General features: G+C 47.8%; 1 protein-coding gene across 1 annotated transcript; it reads right to left on the reverse strand.

Moving 5' to 3' along the window:
* Nucleotides 1-1,249: 1,249 nt before the first annotated feature.
* On the reverse strand, nt 1,250-20,385 carry EPB42 (erythrocyte membrane protein band 4.2). The gene is given in 13 exon segments (NM_174312.2): nt 1,250-1,663; nt 3,435-3,568; nt 4,666-4,820; nt 7,936-8,232; nt 9,653-9,895; nt 10,415-10,518; nt 10,810-10,948; nt 11,538-11,715; nt 13,301-13,405; nt 14,328-14,446; nt 17,255-17,485; nt 18,419-18,604; nt 20,230-20,385. Coding segments are annotated over 13 exon segments (2,064 nt in total). The 5' UTR covers nt 20,240-20,385; the 3' UTR covers nt 1,250-1,500.
* Nucleotides 20,386-23,433: the final 3,048 nt, after the last annotated feature.

Raw genomic sequence — 23,433 nt, forward strand, 5'->3', positions numbered from 1 at the left:
GGTCAACAAGCTCCGTTGTTAGGTTTGTTCACCATATTGAACAGACTTATTTTCCTTATACATATTTATATTGTTTTCTGTTGTGTATTGCCTGTCCCCAAATGTAAGTACAAAATTTTTATAAATCAAAAAAACTTGAATGTATAAGATTATAGAGTTTATATAATATTAAGGGCCTCTTCAGTTAATCCTGCAAAACCATCACCAGTTAATTATATTTTTACATCAGTCTGGAAGATCACGTATTGGAAAGCAAGGTCAACCTGGAAAGTAACATCTTAGAAAGGAGGGTATACAGTGCTATACCTGACTAGGCCTTATGCGTGTTCTGTAGGTCTCCACACTTCTACTGGGCATCCTTTGTCTTGTATAGATGTACTTCATCACATCTGCCCATCTGACATCCCCATGGTCTCTTTAGGTGCAATCAGCAACAGTAGCTGTCCTTTTTTTTATTCCCACCACCCCTTCTTTTTTTTATGTTCACTAATTTGTTACATTTTTTAGATTCCACATGTAAGTGATATCATACAGTGTTTATCTTTCTGTCTGACTTATTTCACTTAGCATAGTAGCCTGCAAGTCCAGCATCCATTCTTTTGAGAGAACTGTGTACTTGAGGCTGAAATTCTTTGAGTCAAGAGTTTTAATTTACTTTCATAAAGTGCCATTCTGTACTTGTTAACAAGTATTACAAAGAAAAGGAACTAAAACCCGAGAGTATCAAAGCAACAAAATGGAAACAATGAAAAAAAATTAACTTTGTACAAAAGGAGTCCAATTTTTTTTGTAGGTCCTATTTTCTTTATACTTAATAATTGTATGTTTCTCTACTGGACCAAATTCATGTTGTTAACATCACACATCACACTTAATTGTTTAATCTTTCATAATACTCTAATAAGGACTTATCCATAGCTGAATATTGAAGATCATTCTCCACTCAGGTCTTATGCTGTGTATTTTATAACTTTCTTTAGTCATCTTTGGATCTTTAAGGATAATGGTCAGGGATGGCATTGATCAATATAATCTTAGGATTGTCTAAAAATCATATTTTTAGTTAATATTGTCCCATTTCATCAGAAGTATAGAGTGATTTAATTAGCTTATTTTCCTTACCTATAAATTAATTATGTATTAATGAATAGTAAATGGTTATGAAAATCCCTGAACTAAAAAAAAACTTAATTTACTTATCTGAATACCTTTATGAAGCCTTTTTAAAAAAATTCCTCGAGCCCAATAGTTTGTATTTTAAGACAACTAGTCTTCATAGATGCTTTGAGCTGGGGTGACAGAAATGAGTGCTTTTTCTGTTGATTTCTGAGAATATAAGTTTTTTTGAGGTGGGGAATCTAGTTTTGTTCTTGGTCCTCTTGTGCTCAACCTGAGCAGAGAATCGTTTATCTGATAAGCAAAGTTTCTCTTCCCATCATGCTTGGTTTTAGATTGTAGATTCAGGAGGTGGTTGGGGAAAGTGATGCTGGAGCTGGAAGTTTAAGCTGGAGATTTAGGGGCTACCACCATGACAGTTCTGAAGTTGGTTAGGTTCTGGAACATGTTGCAGTCCATTTCCACAGTGAGCCTTTGGCATCCCACCTTCATTGGCACGAACTTGAGTTGGGTGCGCAAAGTGTTTCTGGGCTGCACCGAATTCACTCTGAAATAGAAGAAAAGTCCTAGTTCTGTCTCAGGGGCATTCCTTTGCTGGTCCCAGTGACTGTGATCCTTACCTGCTTACAGAGGTGGACCCTGAAGAAATAAACATGTAAGTACCCAGCTGTTAAAACAGAGGAGGTTTGAAGGGGGTGGAAGGCAGGAGCCTCCATGGTGAGCAGCTGTATGGTTGAGAAACATCCTATTCTAAGGGCTTCCAGGTTGCATCTGTCGTTTCATCACCTGTGACTTCAGTCTGGTCTCATTCTTGGTAATAGTAGGCTTGTGAAACTATGGTTTTAGAAGCCTCATTGCTAACTGCAGTGGGTGTAGTGGGCGTACTGAGATGTCAGGATGCCAGCAGGTGGTGTTTGGAGCCCTCTCGGCACCTTTCTTGTCTACCTGTGGACGTTATGGTGACTGAGCAAATGGTGCAGATTTCTTTTGAGAAGCTTTGCCTTACAGTTTATCTGGGCGACCACAGAAGTCTGGTTAAATGCTGGCAGTCCTTCTCTCAACTTATGACCAAGAGTGACTGAGTTTCTTGAGGCTTGAGGTGGTAGCTCAACAACCACACAACCTGTCAGGGACCTCGGGCTTGGAACAGGCATCGTGAACTCTAAACTGTATGTGTGTGTTTAGTGGAGGATGCTGTGGACCTCACGAGAGAAGGAGCAATGATTAACTAAGATACTTGCAACATCTAAAGCCAACAAGGTGCTAATAACCTACATTATACAGGGTTTGTGTGTATGAATATATGTGTGTATATATATACCCACAGGTCAACAAGGAAAAAAGGAACAGCAAAAAAAAAAGTGGGCCAAGTTAAGGAACTATACAGAGGAGGAAATGGAAAAGGCTGATAAACATGAAGAGTTGCAAATTAAAACGATGAGATATTATTTTATTCCTGTTAGACTGGATTAAAAGAGAAAATGGTATTGCCAAGAGTGGAGGGATGGTAGGAATACAGAAGCTGTCAAGTACTGCTGGACGGAACTGCAGCCATTCTACAAACCAATCTGATAGCATGTGGTCAAACCAGGTCTTATCCTATGTCTCAGCAACTCCATTCCTGTGTATTTACCCCCCACACATGAATTTTCAAGCAGGTATATAAGGGAATATGTGTATTTATGGTGTCTGAGAGTTGGAGGCACTGTGGAGTGGTGTGGTAGGAAGCAGGGGCATATGTGATGGAGTAATTTGTAGCAGAAACAAGGGACTTGACATGTGGATGAGTGAAAAACAGTTCTGAGTGAAATGAATTAGACATAGCATTTATATAGTTTAAAAATACAGGCTCATGAAGCAACAGTACACATTTTACACATACTAAGACAAGGATATGAAGAGTGGTGGTGGGAATAGGAGTAAAAGGAAATGTGTAAATAAAATTCTGTATTGTGTTGTCACTGGTAGAATGCAGCTCTTCCCTTTGATGTTCCCTAACCCCCTCACCTGTGTTCATCAGTAATACCCAGGCCCTCTCTGCATGACCAGGGCCTCAAGCAGCGTGAGGTGCCCAAAGGGCACAGAGTCTCCCTCTGTCCTGTACCCCTGTAAACGTTGGTGGCCCCAGGGAGAGAGAGGCTCTGATCTTTTAGTTCAGCTCTGGCAGGTATCTGCTCTGTCTTCATGGACACAGCAAACAGAGTGTCATCTTGGGTTCCTGCCATTCTTTACCATTTGAGCCACCAGGGAAGGCCAGGTTCCTGCCTTTCTGACAGGTTGAGATACTTCTGTGGGATGAGAAGTTTGTGGTCTCTTACCTGTAGCTCTTCTCTCTATGAATGAGCCCCTTTCCGAAGATGGAGATCACACAGTCTTCCAAGGGAACATCGAGGGGGTTATGGATGCTGACCAAGGCTATCAGGGTCTGATGTTGCTCTGCTGTCTCTGGCATCTGTGGGGGATCCCAAGAGCATGGAGCTGTAGTCACTCCTTCCCTTCCTGGCTACCCTCCCTGAACCCTTTCTTGGTTATTCTCCCATCTCTACCATCCTCACCTAAACTCAACTGCTGACTTCCCTAGCCCTCTACTTGGTCTTCTGTATTTTCTCTCACCCTTGATCCATCACTGATGACACTGATGCTGCCTTTCCTTTACTTGGAAACCTTGGAAGGTTTCCCATTGTCTTAGAATTCAGCTTTGGTTGGCCTTCAGAGCCCTTCACAATCTAACCCCAATCTATCCCAGGCTCATCTGTTCTACCCCTGACTATACCTTAACTGCTGTGGGCAATTTCCCAGCCCCAGCACAGCCCTCAGGCTCCCTTCCTTTGGGCCTCTCTACTCAGTCTTCCATCTGCAATGGCCTTCTCCCTCCTCTGCACTGAAAGCTTACCTATTGTTCAAAGCCTGACACAAATGCCACCTCCTCCATGAAGCTTTCCCAAACCCCCAGCCGGAAATAGGCCTCTTTACTTCACTTGTGCCAGAGTGACTTTGTTCCTCTGAAAGCTCTGACATAGAAGACCACACGTTGTGACACTCTTGCCCAACTGTAACCCCTTCCAGGGCAGAGACCAAGTCACATTCATTTTGGCCTGGGTACACATGTGGAAAGAGGACTGGACTAAGAGCCCCAAGCCTCTTAAGACAGCCCATTTTTATGATTTGTAGGCAGGATACTTTCCTCATCTGAATAATGGGAAGAGTTCACTTCCCAGGGCTGTTGTTATTAAAAGAAGTAAAATGTGAAAATACATTGGTATTGTATAAAGTGCTAAATGACCATAGGCTATTATTATCTTTGTGAGTTTGGAAGCAGCAACTGAGAAGACTCCCAATTTTAGAAACCTTTACTTAAAGTGGAAAGATTTAAATCTTAGTATCATATATAAGAAATCATCTCTTTCAAGAGAAGGAGCTCTCAACCCAGCATTTCCTGATAGTTTCTTCAGCACAGTCACCTGCTCTGAAGCTTGAGGGGCTCTGTTCTTTGTGAAACAGTGACCTGAAGAGCAGCAAACAGTGATTTGGGGAAGGACCGGTGCCTACCTCTATGGCAAGGTGTGGTCTGCGAATGGCGATGTCTTGCTGGGCAAAGCAGGGAAGGCTGGAGTGCGTTGCCATGGCAGTGAGTCTGAGGAAGCTATTCTCTGGCAGGCTTTGTTCAAAATTGGAGTTGAACAGGGAGGTAGAGATTTTCTTAGCTGAAACACGTAACAGGTGGAGTCAGTGCCCGGGAGTGAGTGCATGTGCCCCAGAGACAAGCAGTGGTTTCACACATGACTCCCAAGAGTCAGGGCCTCACTGAAGCCAGAAAGATGCCTCATTCCTCAGAGCAATTTCAGAATGAACTCACTCAAGAACCCACCCAAAAGGACTTCCCTGGTGGTCCAGTGGTTAGGACTCCGTGGTCTCAAGGCAGGGGTCCAGGTTCAACCCCCAGTCAGGAAAACAGTTCCCCCATTCCACAACCAAGAGCCCGAATGCTGCAACTAAGACCAGGGGCAGCAAAAAACAAACAAACAAAAAAAACCCACCCAAGACCAACATCACCATCATGAGCACAACACATTTGGTAGACTACCTCCACAGGGCTCTGGAAAGGGCCCTGTGAACTACAAGTGGAGCCTCAATCTCCTTGTCTAGTAATACCACCTAGGTGGGACGGCTTCTGGTTCATGAGACAGTTGTTAAGTGCTGGCCTCAGACCTGCCACGCCATCATGGCTGAATATATGCTTGCTTGGTCCCCTCCCCTTCCCTGCTTCTGTTCTTTCCCGTTTGCAGAGAAAATGAAGCCACCCTTCGTTCCTCACCACTGCCTCCAGGGTGAGGCCCCCTCTGTGCCCAGATCCTGTCTTCTGCTTTTTAAATCAGTGTTCCATCCCAGCCTCATTGCTGCTTAGCTGTGTAACTGTGGGCAATTTATTTAACTTTCTGTGTCTTGGTCTCCTCATCTTTTGCGGGGATGATAATGGTTCCTGCCTCATAAGGTCATTATGAGGATAAGTGAGATAATGCATACAGAACACTTAGCATCATGTTTGCCAAAAATAAGTGCTCAATAAATGTGAGCTATAATTATTCTAGTTGTGTCTCATTTCCTCAAAGGTTGCACCATCGGTTATAACCCATCTCTCCTGAGGCTTCGTCTTTTTCTCCCTATGAATTCTTCTTCAGCATATAAGCAGAAGAGGGAGCAGAACCTCCCTGTCCCACGTTTCCCTGTCTGCCACCCAGCCTCTTTTCTTTTTCCATCCATTCTTCCTGAAAGGACTGCATACCTTGTCTCACCTCCTCAGCTCTCAGTCAGTTTAAGCCCCAAGAACCTATTGCTTCTCCATCAGACCTCTCTGTCAGTAGAGGCTTTCCAGCCTTGACCTCTCACAGCCTCTCCGCTGGCCATGCTGGGCTCCCCCTTCTTCTCTTTGACTTAGTCTCTCACTCTGCTGTCTCCCTGTCTGGTGTCTACATGCTGGTGCTGCCTGGGTTTCCTCCTCGCCCTCTCATTTTCTCTCAGTCCTTCTCCACTCTCCCCTGCGCCCATCCAGGACTTTATCTAGAATACCAGGTTTAGGTTTCCAGCTGCCTACTGCCCATCACAGCTCAGATGTCTTCTGGGATTTCAAACCCAACATGCAACAAACAGAACGCATCATCTTTCTCCCCAAACCTGTTCTTTCCCATTGGCCCTACTTTAGAGGCTCACCCAAACTGGAAGCACCGTCTAGCCACATACACAAGTCCAATCTAGCCCACTTCTATAATATGACTTTATTTGAAAAGTTCTGCTAGTTTACTTTGTCCTTCAATTTTTTCAAAACCTTCCAACTTCTAATCTGTGGTTGTTGGATACACATTAGATACACCTTGGAATCATATGGGAAGCTTTAAAAATTCCCAATGCCAAGCCACACCCCAAGTCAATTATAACAGACTCTGACCGAGAGACCTAGGAATCAGTATATTTGAAGTTCTCCAGGTGATTCAACATACAGACAAGGTTGAGATACATGACTCTAATATGACCCCTTCCATTCCATTCTACCAAAAGTTCTTTTTCAAAAATGAATTTCTAATCCCATTGACTCCTCTGGTTAAAACCTTTTACCAGCTCCCCATTGCCCAGAGAATAAAACCCAGACTCTTGAGCTGCATCTACAAGCCACTTCAAGATCTGGCCCAGTCGGGCTCTCACGCAACTCCCCCACTCCACTCCTCCCACTCTTGGAAAGGGAACAGAGTAGAAAGACTGGAGACAGGGGGACCAGTCAGGAGGTTGCTGCAATCATGTAAACAAGCTCTATTCCACTGATTCTCTTGCCTGCACATTGGAGTCACCCAAGGACTTAACAATATTTTTGATGTTTGGGTCAAATTTCTGACTTAATTGGTCTGGGGTGCAGGCTGATCATCAAACTTCCCCCAGGTGGTTCTTACGTGCAGCAAAGTTGGAGAACAGCTGCTCTGCTGCTGCTGCTGCTAAGTCACTTCAGTCGTGTCCGACTCTGTGCGACCCCATAGACAGCAGCTCACCAGGCTCCCCCGTCCCTGGGATTCTCCAGGCAAGAACACTGGAGTGGGTTGCCATTGCCTTCTCCAATGCATGAAAGTGAAAAGTGAAAGTGAAGTCGCTCAGTCGTGTCCGACTCCTAGCAACCCCATGGACTGCAGCCCACCAGGCCCCTCCATCCATGGGATTTTCCGGGCAAGAGTACTGGAGTGGGTTGCCACTGCCTTCTCTGAACAGCTGCTCTAGTCCAGGGAATTTCAACTCTAGAATAACACAGGGAGCTCTGAAAAAATTCCAGTGCCTGGATCCGGCTCCAGATCAATTACATAAGAATCTTAAGGAGGAGGAAGAACCTGGACCTATGTCTCTTCTGCCTGGAAAGCCCATGACTCACTTCTCTGACACTGCCTTACTCATCCTTCAAGACCCAGGGCAGCCTGATTTACCTGGGGGCAGCCTGCTCCTGCCTGGGAGAGATTCTAATTCACAATTGTACTGCATTTACCTCGTCAAACACTTCTTACACTGCTCCATAGTCTGTTTATTCAAATGACTACAATCAGAATTGTGGGTTTTGTTTTTCCTGTGTGAAGCTCAGTAAATATGTATTGAATGAGAGAGAGAGAGAGATAGAGAGAGAGAGAGAGAGGGAGGGGGAGGGAGGGAGGGAGGGAGGGAGGGAAGGAGCGGGCACATCAGGAACTAGAAACCATGTCATCGAATCTGCAGGGGTTGCTGTATGGCTGCTGCCTGCTCAGAGTGGAAGCTGGGCGTGTAGAGTGTTGGGAAGGAATCACAGATAGTTACCTGAGTTGGCACTGAGTATAAGGACAAAATTCTTCCTCCAGAGCTTGGCAGCAAGGACGCCATTGTAGTACATTGCCTGCAGCCCAATTGCCAGCTGCACTTCCTTCTCCTGGTCAGTGGGGTTTAACAAGTTCACAGAGATCTCTACGTTCTTTCCCAGGGCTAGGGAACTCGGTGCTTTCAAAAAGAGATGTAGAGGATCATCAGTCTCACAACAAGGAGGATAGATGCCATCATTCTTGTGTTTCATTCTGTATTTCTGGACTTTCTCCAGCACCATTTTTTCTTGAGAAGATCCTGAAGAATGAAATAAACAAAGCAGGCCTCTTACCCAGCAGGTATAGACCCTTCTAATAAAAGCTCAGGATTAAGGTTCATTGACCCACTACTGCTCAAATTTGCCAAGGCCACAAGAGCCTTGCAAAACTCTTGCACCACATGTAGCTAAAAAAAAAAGGTTTGTGTTAGACAAACTCACCACAGATACAGTGTGTCTCTTCCAAGTCACTCAGGGGTCAAGTTCTTCAAGTACTATGACTTTGCCCCTTGAATGGTGGGAGAGCTAGTTTTTGTACAAGTTGCAGGAACTTGTATTTTCCTAAGTGAAGGAGTTTGGACTTATTCTAAGGGAAATGGAGGCCATGGAATATTCTGGAGCAGGAATATTCTGTAACATAAATATATTTGTGTCCTGGGAAGCTCATTCTTGAAACTGTAAGTTAGAGATGGAATAATGATGGGGAGACTGGAGGCAGGGGTCCAATTAGGAGGCTACTATCATACTGTAGAAAAGAGATGATGAGGCCCTGGGTGACCTGCAGGCATTGGGGAAGGAGATGAGGAGATGGGTGTGAGGGTACCATGGGAGGCTCAAGAACAGGGCAGGCTTTCTTGCTTGGACAAATGGGTGGACAGCACAGCAGTGTGCTCTAATAACTAATATGGAGGGGAATACACAGGGAAGTTGGGGAGTGTTGGAGGACAGCAGGAAGGAGAGAGTATTTCCTGGCAGCTGGGCTTGTTTTTTGTTTTGTCTTTGGCCATGCCACATGTGACATGTGGGATCTTAGCTTCCCAACCAGGGATTAACCCCCTGCAGTAGAAGTGCAGAGTCTTAACCACTGGACCACCAGGGAAATCACCTGGGCTTGGTATTAAGTATTCTGTTCTACAGCAGTGGTTCTCAGCTGGGGACAATTTTGCCCCCAGGGGACATCTGGAAATGTCAGGAGACATTTCTGGTTGTCACAACTGGCGGTGGTGGTTGAGGAGGGGCTGGCATCTAGAGGATAGAGACCAGGAAGGCTTCTGAATGTCCCAGGTTGCACAGCCTCCCAGATAGCAAAGATATCTGGTCCAAAATGTGAGTAAAGTCAAAGAGGGTTGAGAAGTCCTGTTTCATGCCATGGAGAACGGACTGCATGTCTCCCTGGCCTGCATGTGTCTGGCCCGTTCCTTCCTCTCTGTTGCTGTTTGGGGCCCTCCTCTGCCCGGTGCGTGCATGCTACATTGCTTCAGTAGCATCAAATTCTTTGCAACCCCACAGACTGTAGCCACTCAGTCTATCCATGGGATTTTTCTGGGCAAGAAAATGAGTGTGTTGCCATTTCCTACTCCAAGGGATCTTCCTGACCCAGGGATAGAACTGGCATCTCCTGCATTGGTGGGCAGATTCTTTACCTCTGAGCCACCCAGGAGGCCCCCCACTGCCTGATACCTTCAGGATACTTGTAGTTCTGTGTGATGTCCTCATGGCAGTCACAGTCCACATTCTTGGTGCTGATATTATTGCCAAAATACTTGGTGTTGCTGTCAGTCAACTCCAGTGTCCCATCCTCACCGCACTTCCAGACCACACATGAGGCATTTATTGAGGCAAAAATGTCTGATGCTGCAGGGGTCAGCCACACTATCCCCTCCTTGACGGCTCTGACTGGGACCAGATCACAGGCCTCCAGGACTGAGGGAGAGAAATGTCAATGAGTGAGAGGAATCATACCCAGACCTTGGCTTTGGTCAGAGCAGCAAAACCTCTGTTCCCATCCTAATGCCCTATTGCCCCTCCACTGGAATCAAGGTCAGAGGTGGGCACTAGGCAGGGTTTCTGAGAGGGCACAGCTGAGGGGAAGCTCACTTTTAGTGACATAACTTTTTGGTCATGGTCTATGGCAGGTGCTCTCTTGGACAAGACCTCAGAGTTACAGAGTACATGGGAGTTCCTAAGCCAGCTTGACCACAGACATGACAAGAGGAGGTTACCTTTGTTGAACACTTCCTATGTACTGGGCTCTGTGACTGTTCTGTTCCTGGGGGGCCTTGGGCCAGCATCCCACCGCTCACTATCAGTCCTGCCACCACTTCTGTTTTAGGGGCTGCAGACCTGCTATGGACCACCTGCTGCCCATTTCCTCTCCAAGGGACTCCTTGTACTCTTGCAGCTCTGGGAACCTGGTGGTCCTAGGCCCACCCCAGGCTTTACCTTCACCTCCTTTAAGAGCACTTGGGTATAGAATCTGCCATCCATCATAAACCTCAAGCAGATCAGGCCGGGCCATCCAGCACTCGGTGGAAGTCTGGAAGATCCTGAAGCAAAGGGAACAATACAAGTGGGGGGCAAAAGTCCTGAAGCAGTCCTAGAGATGACAGAGCTGCGACTAAGTGGATGGGAGGATGCTGTGTAAGAGTGGTTCCAACACTCCCAGGAAGGGGCGTGCATCTCACATTCACCCTGACCTTCAGAATCCTGCCTTTTGGAGTCCTGAAGGCCTATTCAAAGCAGGGCTACTTGGGCTGGGAGGTTCCCATGGATGACAGCCTGCGGGTTTGGAGCCCTGTCAGGTCTAGGACTTCATCCACCCTCTTTGGGCTTCTCACCAGGCTCTGCCTCTGTTGTCTTCTCCATTCTGAAGCCCCTCCTCATTGTAGTACTCGTTTACCAGCAGGTCCCCGCCCGTGCCCTGGGCTGAGGTGAACGTGGTAACAACTCGGGCAGGGATTCCCAGGCCTCGCAGCACTGCATGGAAGTGGGCAGAGGGTCAGGGCACCAGAGGGGGCTGGGATGCGGGGATGGGGCCTATGGCTAGCATTCTCTGTGTCTCCTCTGGACACTAGGCACGTTCATGGTCTTAAATGCCGGTGACATTGTGGAAAGAGAAGGGGCACAGGAATTGACACCCGCCCGACCTACGCTATATGAAGGCCAAGTAATGAGAAGCAGACAAGTTACACAGCGGGTGGAGTACACAGCAGCGGGAGGCTTCAACAGAGCGCTGGGACTGGCTTTTCTGGGGCAGAGGCAGGGAGGAGCTTTGGGGAGTTTGGGAGCAGAGCTCACCAGATGGGCCCAACTTTGCTGAATCTGGGAAAAGGAGCAGAAGCTGGTTGGGAGGAGTGGCTGGGGAAAAGCCATCTTAGCCAGATGGTGCATGGGAAGCAATCACAGGTGTGGTGGAGGTGGGGGAATGCTGCGGAGTTGGAGGCAGTGGCTGCTTTTGGAGATGTCATGGGGCAGCGGGTACTGGGCAACCCAAGAAGCAAGGCAGACACTCTGTGTGGTAGCCAAGGTGACTTGCCTGGGTGTGGCAGGCAAGTCTGCTCTGTACCTGTGCAAGCAACAGCTGCCAACACCCAGGCCTGACCCTCGTACACAGGCCTCCCATGACCAGTGACCCACTGTCGCAGGATGGGCGCACTGCCCCGGCGCTTGTTCAGCAAGGCCCTTTCCTCTGTAGTCTGGATCTTCGCAGTGGGCAGGACAGACTTCTCCTTAAGAATGTGCAGCTGTTTGGGGGAAACGTGTGGATGTTTATGGGGGTGGGTAGGGAGGGCTCGGGTTTCTCAGGTGGCGCTAGTGGTAAAGATCCCGCCTGCCAATGCAGGAGATGAAAGAGACATGTGTTCAATCCCTGGGTGGGGAAGATCCCCTAGAGGAGGGCATGGAAACCCACTCCAGTATTCTTGCCTGGGGAATCCCACAGACAGAGGAGCTTGGTGGGCTACAGTCCATAGGGTCACAAAGAGCCGGACACGACTGAAGTGACTTAGCATGCCCGTAGCGAGGGCTCATTACAGCTCTCCAGGCATGGTGAACAGATCACTTGTATGGAAATCACCTGGAACTTGTTAAACCTGTATGTTCCTGGGCCCCACCCTCATCCACTGGGATCGTGTCTGGGAACTCTCCTTTTTAACAAGTCCTTCAGAAGCGGGGGTTCATGAGCCATGAAAGTGTTAGTTGCTCCGTCGTATCCGATTCTTGTGACCCCCTGGACTGTAGCCCACTAGGCTCCTTTGTCCATGGGATTCTCCAGGCAAGAATACCGAAGTGGGTTGTCATTCCCTTCTTCAGGGGATCTTCCTGACCCAGGGGTTGAAACCTGGATTGAACCCAGGTCTCCCGCATTGCAGGTGGATTCTGTCCGTGTGAGCCACCAGGGAAGCCCATAGTGGCAAATGAAACTCAGGACACGAGAGCAGCAGGAGGGCTCCCCCTCGCTGGAGGCTTTCACTGTTCCTTGGTCTGCCTGGCCCTGATTCTTCGAGTGTTTGCACCTGGGACCTTGAGGCCCACGTTTCCTCCTCCTCGCAGGCTAGCCCTGTCCCTCACCACCTCCTCAGAGGAAAGGACTGAGCCACATGAGGAAATAGAGAGCACATTACTCCTGTGAGAGAACTTTTTAAGGAATGGCACCTCACTCCAGTACTCTTGCCTGGAAAATCCCATGGATGGAAGAGCCTGGTAGGCTGCAGTCCATGGGGTCGCTAAGAGTCGGACACGACTAAGCGACTTCACTTTCACTTTTCACTTTCATGCATTGGAGAAGGAAATGGCGACCCACTTCAGTGTTCTTGCCTAGAGAATCCCAGGGACCGTGGAGCCTGATGGGCTGCCGTCATGGGGTCACACAGAGTCGGACACGACTGAAGTGACTAAGCAGCAGCAGTAGCAGGAAAGGACCAAGCCACCTTCATTGGAATAATTTAGAAATGAAAACAAGTTCCTTTGACTGCCTTATCACCAACCCATGGGTAAGATGGAACTGACCCCCTTCTTCCCAGGGACCTAAGCTCCCTGTCAGGGCTGAGGGTGAGGAGGCAGGGAGAGGGAGGTCTCAAGGAAACCCAGGTCAGTTTTAGTCCTCGCTGGCTTATGACCTGAAGGAGGACACCTTCCTGTCATTTCTCTCCCCGCTGGATGCTACTGTCTGCCCCTCCTCACTCAGATCCTTCTCCAGGGACTGTCCCCTGCACTCTGGGAAGAGGGGACCATTCGTGAGTAAAAAACTTCTGGGGCCCTAGACGGGGGCAGCTCTGGCAGAGGACTGCTGTCTCATCTCCTCCCCCTCCCCACCCCGTCCTCACTCACCAAGGCGCCCAAGACTCGGGCCACATGCACGGGGTTGCCCCACTTCTCCACCTGATTGTCCACGGTCAGTAAGCTCAAGCCAAGGTCGATGACATCCTCCTCGAGCTGTAAGGACCACACAGGGCCACGCATGATGGAGGGTGTGCAGTCAGCCACTCCTCCCCCAAGTCAACCCCATCCCCTTGTCCTTCTCCTTGACTCAGGCTCCACTCCTTCCTGCTGTGTTCCTGAAGAAGTTCTCGCTTTTCCCTCTGCCCCAGGGCCCGGCACCTCAGCCTTTTGTCTCTTCTGTTGTCTGACTGCTGATAGTGTGGGCTTTTGAGCACCAGGGCTCTGTCGAGTCCTTTCATTTCTACAGTTTTTCACGTAATTTGCTCCCACAGCTCCTAACAGGGCTGTCCCTGTGTGGGGGTGGATAAAATGGCAGCTTCTGCTCTGGAGGAGCAGAAGTGAGGAGTGAGGGAGACATGCGGCCACTTAGGCTACAGATCTCAGCAATGTGGCTGGGGCTCTAGAAGAGATGCCAACCCAGGGAGCACAGTGGAGAGTCACTCTGCCCCTGGGGGCTGGGAAAACTTTCAGAGGGCCTTAAAAGATGGGCAGGCATTTTCCAGGTGGTAAGTGAGGGAAGGTATTCCCGGCAGAGGGAACATTCAGCCTGCACAATCGAGGGATGACCAGGACCTGAAGCATGGAGTTGGAGGGGGGCGGGTGCTCTTGGGGAAAGGGAAGCAGTGGCCTGGCTGTGAAGAGTCTTATGTGTCAAGCCAGGGGATCTGGTTTCTATCCTGTAGATGGTGAGGATTTAACAGAGGCTTCATCTGCATGGTCTTTAGGAAGATAACTCTGGTGGTTGAGGAGGATGGTCTAGTGTGGCCCTGAGGGGACTGAGGTACCACGTGGCTGAACTTGCATGAAGAAATGGCCTCATGACCAGAGGCTTTGGATTGGCCCAATCTGTTTGACTTGAGCACTGAAAATTATGGGGTGATCACTGTCTCCCCACCTTCCCTGGAGGGCCCCGTACCTGGCCAAAGTCCCAGGGCTCGGCCTGGATGCAGTCAGCCGTGCCCAGGAAGATGAGGCCATTTTGGTTCAGCAAGTACTCCTTGCGCTGAGCTTCATTCCCCAGGAACACAGCATCCTCTGGAGAGAAGCAGGCAGGGATGAGGGACTGTAGGATGCTAGGTGTGCCGTCCATCTCCAGGCCTTTGCCCTCCCTGCCTGGGTGAGATTCTGCTGCAGGCCTTCCCTTCAGCTCCAGGCCTGGTAGAGACTGTGAAGGAAGCCCCTCTTTTCATCCCATACTGGGACCAGGCCTCCTCTCTGGTGAGAGTGGGGAAGGGGATGAGAGTCCCTGGGTCAGCCACAGTGGCTTTCATGGCCAGCCAGCAGACAGGAATAAGCCAACCTTAAAAGGCCTACTGGTTCCCAAAGAAACCTGCTCCTGAACCAAGAGCATTTGGCAACAGGCCAGGGGGCTTCCCAGGGGGGCTGCTATGTCTCTCCCACAAGTTCAACCAGAAAAAAAAGTGTTTCAGAAAAACCAAACAGGTTGACAGATGTGAGCAGAAGGGAAGACAAGTAGGGTTGGAGGGAGAATGGGGCTGTGTGTGTGAGGGAACAGTGGGAGCCACCCAGCGTGTCCAAGGGGGTCTAGAACTCCTATGGGCTCTTCCTGCTGCCTCTCCTAGTATCTTCATTGAAGGGTTGCCTGGGAGTCATGAAGTGGGTGGGGGTTTTAAGGAGGCCATCGCCTACTCTAGGAAGCTGGGAGCAGCTGGCAGACCTACTCTGTTTTTCGGGTGTCTCTCTCTGCCTGTTGTTGGGGGTGAAGTAGGGGCTGGTTGGACTGGTTCCTGGAGCCTAGAATGAGAAGAGGATTTCCAAACCATCCTCCAAGCCATCCAACTAGGATGAGGGTACTCAAGGTAACAGAACACTGGGATATTAGATATCAGGAAGCCCTGAAAAACCTTGGACAGAAAATCACAGAATCATGTGCCCAAGGAGTCCTGGGCCCCTGCCCCTTCATCCTGAGTACTATCTGTGAAGTCAGCTGGACATCATCTCTTTGGAAATTGCTTCAAAGCGAGGAGTTTGGCCCCGGGCTCTGCAGGCTTTGGGAAGTACATTATCAGAGCATAGGTATCACCCTTCTTCTTAGCTTGGGTGCATCCCCTCCCCTCTTTATAAAGCTTCCTGCTTATGAATAGGACTTTGATTTTCACTATAGGGCGTAAAATTTCCTTTTGAATCCAGAAGGGCCCCATCTTCAAGTATGGTAAGATGAGACTGAGTCCCAGAAAATCTCTGAAAATCTCTAACTCACCTCCCAGATGGGCAGTGCCAATACTTCACCCCTGGCCAGACAGACACCTCACCCCATAGAGAGGCCTTCCCTCACCGGTCCCAACAAGCCAGGTATGGAGACAGGAATCCTGGCATAGAGTCAAGACTGTGAGCTCCCTCTGAACCAAGGCCTGTTCTGGAACTGTATTTCTGCATCTATGCTCAGGTTGTCAGGGCCTAGCTCTGGGTGTGCGCTCAGTCAATGAGGCAGGTACAGTAAAGCCTCAGTTTTGGAGGGAAATGGCTTGGGGGTCTTTCTGGCAGTATGTGGACAGCCATGGGCCCTCACTCAGCTGAAGGGGCCTTGAATCCACACTCACCCACATGGGGCAAGGCACCTCAGTGGACACTAGTTCTCCTCCATTGTTCCACCTGCCAACCCCCTTGGAGCAGGAATGAAGGGCCTGGATTGAGGACAGACAGGGCTATCTGAAGGAGGGGGCCACCCAAGGACTCCAGGCTGGGCAAGTGAAGTGGAGACAGGGAGTTACTGGGACTCAGGTGCTGTATAGGAAGGCCATCAAGCCCTGGGATTCAGGCGCTTCAGGGGAGATTTCTTCTACTTCCCCTTGTTCCCAGCCCTGCCTCATAAGGAGGCCCCCCTTTGGGCTGGCAGTGAACTCGTGAAAGGAAAAGGCTTGTCTGGGGGTAGCAAGGATGGGCAAACAGGAAGAAACTGTTTTCCTCTCAATAACTGTTCAGGCAGCCCAAAGGATTAAGGTGGGGTGTGGCGGATTCAAAAAGGAAGACTCAGTCTTCAGAATGGGAAAGAAGAGGAGATGTTCTCTTGGTTTTCATTTGGGGCACGTCAACCACGTCTGACGACTTTTCTAGATTAAATAGTCCTGACAGCTAGGGCTGAGCTTTGCCAGAGGTGGCCACCGGCTGGGCCTCAGGAGGCTGCCTGACCCCAGGAAAGTCCATCCAGAGGCTGCTGAGCTAGGGAGACTGGTTGCTAATTTGCTGCTCTAGGCAGGTATTTGGATGGGTCATGATGGAGAGAGAGAGTCTATAGTAAGGACAGAACTAACAAATAGAAAGAAGCAAGAAGGAAGATTTACAGTGAAGTTAAACTGAAGCTTTGGGTCCCTCACCAGCACAGAACCCCACTTCAAGTCAGGGGGGACCTAAGCAATTCAAAATTCTATGTTCTTTTTCTTAAAGAGGATCCCCCAAATTAATTAAAAACTCAGGTCCCGCAAAACCTGGATTCACCATGCAGACAGACTATGGAAGCCAAGGGAGGGATCAGAGAAACCTGTCCTGCAGGCCCCCTCTTATCCTGAAGTCCTTTCCGGCTCTCGGCCCCTATCCTGCTATCACAGAGGGGAGTTCTTCTAGGGTCACCTCAGTGAGTCTCAGCTCCTGTGACTAAGTAGCCTGAGCCAGGACTAGACTAGCCTCTGCTCTCAGTGAGAAGCTCTGGGCTTCTTCCATCAGGTGACACCAAGTCAGGACCCAGGGTCTGAGAGGCTGTTCATCCAGGGAGCAGTTTCCACAGTGGCTAAGTACCTGTGCTGTTCTAGAGGGAGCTGTCCCGTGGGGCCCCAGCTCCAAGGCCCTGAATCTTGTGCAGCCCAGGCTGACCCAGGTCCAACTCACCTCGATTCCAGGGGTTAAAGAGCAGTGTGAACTGGCCCAGGCATTGTTTCCTGCCCGAGATCTGCAGCAGGAGTGAGTAGTGGCCAATGATAGCATCTGCAGGTGTGGTCACAGAGATAGTCCAGGACTGGTCATCTCTCTCCTCCACCATTGCACTCCACCACTTCCGGTCCCCCAGACTGGAAACTGAGAACGTGGCTTGGGTCCCATTGGCCTTGGAAGGCTGCTTTCCTGCAGTCACACAGAGATGAGTTGGTCATTTGGACCCCTTGGCCACAACTCAGAGTAACAAAAGGAAGTATCACAAAACTGAAGTAAGTGAAAATTAGATTTGGAGGAGAATGAAAGCCACCCATCAAGGAGTGGGGGTCAGAAAAGGGTGAGGGGAGAGCACAGGTCTTTAGCACCCATGAACACCTAGAAAAGGCTCATAGTGTATAACATGGGTGTCTTATCTCCTTCACTGGACTGATGTGAGGTCTTAATGAGATATTGCAAGTAAAGCCCTTGGCTCAAAATCTGACATGTAGTACAGATTCAGCAAGTAGTAGAAATTAAGTGTTATATTTAGCCTAGATTAAATCCCATTCAGGCTTTTCTACAAAACTGATATTATCTATGCAGCAGAAAAACTCCTTAGTGTTAATGCAGCCAAGCAACTTCTGAATCATGATAAATGCTACTTATTATGCATATTATCGGGCTTCCCTGGTAGCTCAGCTGGTGAAGAATCTGCCTGCAATGCAGGATACCCCGATTTGATTCCTGGGTCGGGAAGATCCACTGGAGAAGGGATAGGCTAGCCACTCCAGTATTCTTGGGTGGCTCAGATGGTAAAGAATCTACTTGCAATATGGGAGACCTGGTTTCGATCCCTGAGTTGGGAAGATACCCTGGAGAAGGGAATGGTTACCCACTCCAGTATTCTGGCCTGGAGAATTCCATGGACAGAGGAGCCTGGCGGGCTACAGTCCATAGGGTCACAAAGAGTTAGACACGAATGAGCGACTTTCACTTTCACTTGCTTGCTATTATCTCATCCTCACAGAATTTCTTGAGGCCCAGGTGCAGTGCGAGCCAGTTGCCCCTTGGTTGCCTGAGGTGGGTCTGGAGAAAGAACCCCCTAGTCCTACTGCCAATGGAGTTGAAGTCAGTCCCACTCACCAGTTTGTGCAATGAGGGCTACCTTCTTCAGGGCACGCAGAAATGTGTGCACTGGAGCCTGAAAGTGCAAGCTGATGGTGAAGGGCTGCCCCCGCCTCACGAAGAGCCGCTGGGAGCTGATGTCATTGGTGTGGTGCTCTGCGTTGTTTCTCGCTGCCTGGAAGTCGCAGCTCTTGATCCCCAGGCCTGTTGTGGAAAGAAAGAAATCCTGGAGACTAGGTAAATGTGACAATGTCAGTAAAAGCAGAGACCCTGAAGTCAGAGATGCAGGGTTCAAATCCTTGGCTCAACTTACTAGCTGTGCTGTCTCAAGCGAGTAGCTTAACCACTCATCCTCAGTCTCCTCTTTCTCAGAATAACCATCCTCCTTGTAGGGCTGGGAAAAGCAAATGAGGTAATGTACATAATATTCTTAGCCCTGTGTCAGACACATAGTAAGTCCCTGTTACTACTATTAATAAGAATGATGCTTGTTCTCATTGTTGACCTCCTTTTCTGGTCCCAATTCAAAAGCAATGAATAAAATCCAGAATTTTGCTCACCCGTACTCATTTTTGTCTAAGAACACAATGATCATTTTTAGAGCTAATTTTGAAGTCACTAATTGAGTCCAATTCTTTTGTTTTACAAGTGAGAAGAGTGAGGCGCAGAGAGCAGCTCACTAGAGATTGTGTGTGGCTTTCATCTAAAGGCTCGTAAAACCCACAGTACCATGCAGCCCAGAAAAACCCTACAAGGAGGGGGCCTGTGAGTATTAAGACGTTCTCCCAGGCAATTCTCACTTTATAACAAGAATTTGTAAATATGCTAACACAGGTTAAGCTTTCTGCATGCTCTGCTTCTGCCTGTTTCTCTGCTTGGTGTCTGCCTCTGTCCCTTTTAGTTGGATTCCCTGACTGTGCTGTGCTCTGCTGTACTAAGTCGCTCAGTCATGTCTGACTCTTTGTGACCCTGTGGACTGGCGTCCATGGGGATTCTCTAGGCAAGAATAAAATAGTGGGTTGGTATGCTCTCCTCCAGGGGATCTTCCCAACCCAGGGACTGAACCCAGGTCTCTGGCATTTAGGTGGATTCTTTTACCATCTGAGCCACCAGGGAAGCCCTTAATACTGGAGTGGGTAGCCTATCCCTTCTCCAGGGGAACTTCCTGACCCAGGAATTGAACCCGGGTCTCCTGCATTGCAGTTGGATTCTTTTTCAGCTGAGCTACCAGGGAAACCCTGGTTTCCCTGACTCCTGCCTCCCTTCTCTCCCCCTTAGCTTTGAGGCTATGACACCCTCATGCTTTCCCAGGTTGTCTACCAGATGGACCACAACCCAGTGAAAATAGTCATGTTAGGATGATGCTGGGATAAGAGTATAAATCTGTTTAACCACCATCACCACCTTACCACCGTCATCACAACTATGACCAATTTATCACCAACAACCCAGTCAATTGTCACTCCATAGCCACACCCCCAACACCACACCACCATTGCACCCATCACCACTTCCCACCATAACCCACCTCTATCATCTCCGCTGCTGCCAGCACCAAATACTACCTTCCCCACCAGAGTCACACAAACACTACCTCCCCTACCACCAGCACCAGCGACCAGCTTGCACACTTTTGCTCCTCCATCATCAGCACTATCCGTTTACTATTCTCCCAACATAGCCCTACAACCACCACCTCCACCACTATTAGCATCCCTAACACCTGCAACCATCATTGCTCATCATCACCTCCTGCTTATTTTAATGAAAGCATGATAGAGAAGCTACTGAGAGCCCAGTAAGCCCTGTGGAGAGCTGGCTTGGCTCACCTTGTCCCATGGCTACAGACCGCTCTTATCCACTTGGCTACTGGAAATGCTGTCTTAAACTGTTGCTCTGAGCTCCCTCTCTGAATCTGTCTTCCAGACAGGAAATGATGATGGGCGCTTTTGTTGGCTTAAGAATCTGTAAAGAGTGGCATTTCCTTCTACTCCACCTTGTGTTCCCCACATGTTTGTCTTTCCTGCTCCCTCCCCTCTGGTATCTCCTGGACCAGCTGCTGGAGTTCCCCGTTCTCGTTTATCTCTTGTACCAGGAGGCCCAGACAGGGTTATATCTGGCAGGCTCGAATGGGAAGTGAATTGCAGGGGGAATCTGCCAGTTGAAGAAGCCCAGATAAATGTAAAAGCCTCTAGCTTCTGGGGCCTCAAGAGACCCTCAGAGTTATTACCTGGATGACACTGGAAGACTCTGGAAGGAGGTCCATATCCAACTTCAGATTCAGGCCCTAAACATATCTTGGGCTTTAAGTTGTTAGATGTTCACGGACCTTTCTGATAATAGAGAGAGAGCATGTGTGTCTGGGATTCATCTGTGTGAAAGAAATTAGGGGGTAGAATTTGTTGGTGAAAAATAAATGTCCAAAGAGCAGAAGCAAGAACTGTGGCTCTTCCAAGCGTGCTGGGTCTGGCCCCCTCGATCAGAGAAGGTTGGGCACTCTGTTGTTTTTCCTATTACCACTTGTTTTGTCGACACAGGGGAGGATCTCCTACTTGGTTCTCTTTGGCCCCAGGTTTTATCTGGGCTTCTGAGACTGTGTCGTCACTAGAAGCTCTCTCAGACACAGCTGGACTGGCCTGAGCATGTATGGCATGTCTATAGAAGGATATAGAAGAAACTACAAGGACCGTTGTTTGCCTATTGGGAGGGGAGCTTCGAAATGGATATAGGAATGTGATTTTTCTGCTGTTTACTGGTTTATACTTTTCAAATTTTGAACCATTACCCATGAAAAATCTCGTTATGCAAAAAAAGAAGCTATTGCTTCTCACTCTTACCAAAAAAGATTCTTCATGAGAAATGAAAAGGGAATTTTTCTTATTATTTGAAGATATAATTTTTACCTGGAAAATGTGAATCTACTGAAAAATGATAATAGGAGACAAGATGATTTAGTGAGATTATCTTAAGTTTAATGCATTCCCAGTAAAAATACCAGCAAGTTTTCCCCCTGAAACTGAAAAAGCTGATTCTAATGTTCAAAAGTAAATTTCTAAAAGATCTAAAATATGATCTGAAAAGATCTAAAGTTTAATGATCTAAAAAAAAAAATCTCTCATTAGAAATGTAGTATGGCCAGGCTTCCTAGATATTAAAATATATTATGACAGTACTGTAATTAAAAAAGTAGGTAGACCAAAATGTATGTATTAAATATGTACTAAATGTGGCAATTAAGTAGGAAAGATAAGAATTCATTAGTAAATGGTTTGGGGGTAATTAGCTTCCCAAAATAAAGTTTGTTTGTGACTTTGCACAATACACTTCAATTCTATCAGGAGGTGCATGGATAAGAAAGCTGTGGTACATATACACAACGGAGTTATTACTCAGCCATTAAAAAGAATACATTTGAATCAGTTCTAATGAGGTGGATGGAACTGGAGCCTATTATACAGAGTGAAGTAAGCCAGAAAGAAAAACACCAATACAGTATACTAACACATATATATGGAATTTAGAAAGATGGTAACGATAACCCTGTATGTAAGACAGCAAAAGAGACACAGATGTATAGAACAGTCTTTTGGACTCTGTGGGAGAGGGTGAGGGTGAGATGATTTGGGAGTATGGCATTGAAACATGTATAATATCATATATGAAATTAATTGCCAGTCCAGGTTCGATGCATGATACAGGATGCTTGGGGCTGGTGCACTGGGATGAGCCAGAGGGATGGGATGGGGAGGGAGGTGGGAGGATGTTCAGGCTGGGGAACATGTATATACCCGTGGTGGATTCATGCTGATGTATGGCAAAACCAATACAATATTGTAAAGTAATTAGCCTCCAATTAAAATAAATAAATTTATTTTAAAAAAAGGATTATGAAAACTCAATAGTTTAAAATTTAACAGGGCAATCTGGCAGAACTGTCAGAGATGAATGACGCTTTAAAAGATACACAGTGAAGATGCTGCTCCAAAGATCTGTTAACTAAAGTGCTTGGTAAGACAGTGGTGCTTTCTTTTGGACAATTTTGACACCACTTCTAATGAGAGAAGAGACCAATATTCTGTTTTGTTTAACCGTGAAAACAAGTGGGACCAGAAGCTTCTTCTTCCTCCTCCCTCCTGGGAACAGACTCCAGGTTTACAGCAAGATTCCCTTCTCTTTCATTTGGAGGGATTTCATGACAGAGGCTCACTGACAGTGCTAAGGCACTGTAGTCATTTTGCAAACCAACCATCAGAAGAAGAATGCCCACAGATGACATAGCATATCTCAGGGTGAAGACTGTGGAAATGATGGTATTATTTCAGTGCCCTCTTGATGGCTTTTACACCAGTGTATTTCCTGTGTCTGAATCTTGTATGCAAAATCTCACCTTAAGTTGGGCTACCCAGTACCAGCTCAAAGTTTTGTGGTTTCTCTTGAGTAATACAGGCCGTTTTTGAAAGTTGGGAGAAGACAGACAAGAGGATGTATCTATCTGAGCTTATGGGAACTTTAGACATGTGTCTCTTGAGGCCCTCTGGAGAGACAAACAGTCTGATACCAGTAGTCCCATTTTTTAGCCTTCCTTAAACACCAGGTCAGATGTTTTGCTTTCCTGTTTTCCGTTTCTGTCGCCAAGAAATGCTCCAGCTTTGCTCTAACACCCCATCTTCATTGTCTGCTCTCACTTCTGCCCCCGTCACCCAGGGAATCTGTTTACGAACCCATCTGGTTAGTCTTTGAAAGCCACAGTGCTGGTGGCCCCAACTCCAACCACCAGCAGCTCACTCTGTGAACCAGAAGAAAAGTGGGGGGCAGCTTTTTGTTGTTGTTCCCAAGGTGATGAAACCAGCAAGGTCCAGTAACTTTTTGGAAAGCTAGAACTTGATGATAAATGAAAATTGAGGACAAGTAAAGATATTTTTTTCAAACCTCTCCTCCATTCATTAAAAAAATAATAAACAAAAACTACCTTCTATCTGCCTTTCAGTCCTAATGGCAGAAATCATTAGGAAAAGTGACTGAACTTAGGGGCA

The sequence above is a fragment of the Bos taurus genome, chromosome 10, assembly GCF_002263795.3.
Source record: "Bos taurus isolate L1 Dominette 01449 registration number 42190680 breed Hereford chromosome 10, ARS-UCD2.0, whole genome shotgun sequence".
Lineage (NCBI taxonomy): Eukaryota > Metazoa > Chordata > Mammalia > Artiodactyla > Bovidae > Bos > Bos taurus.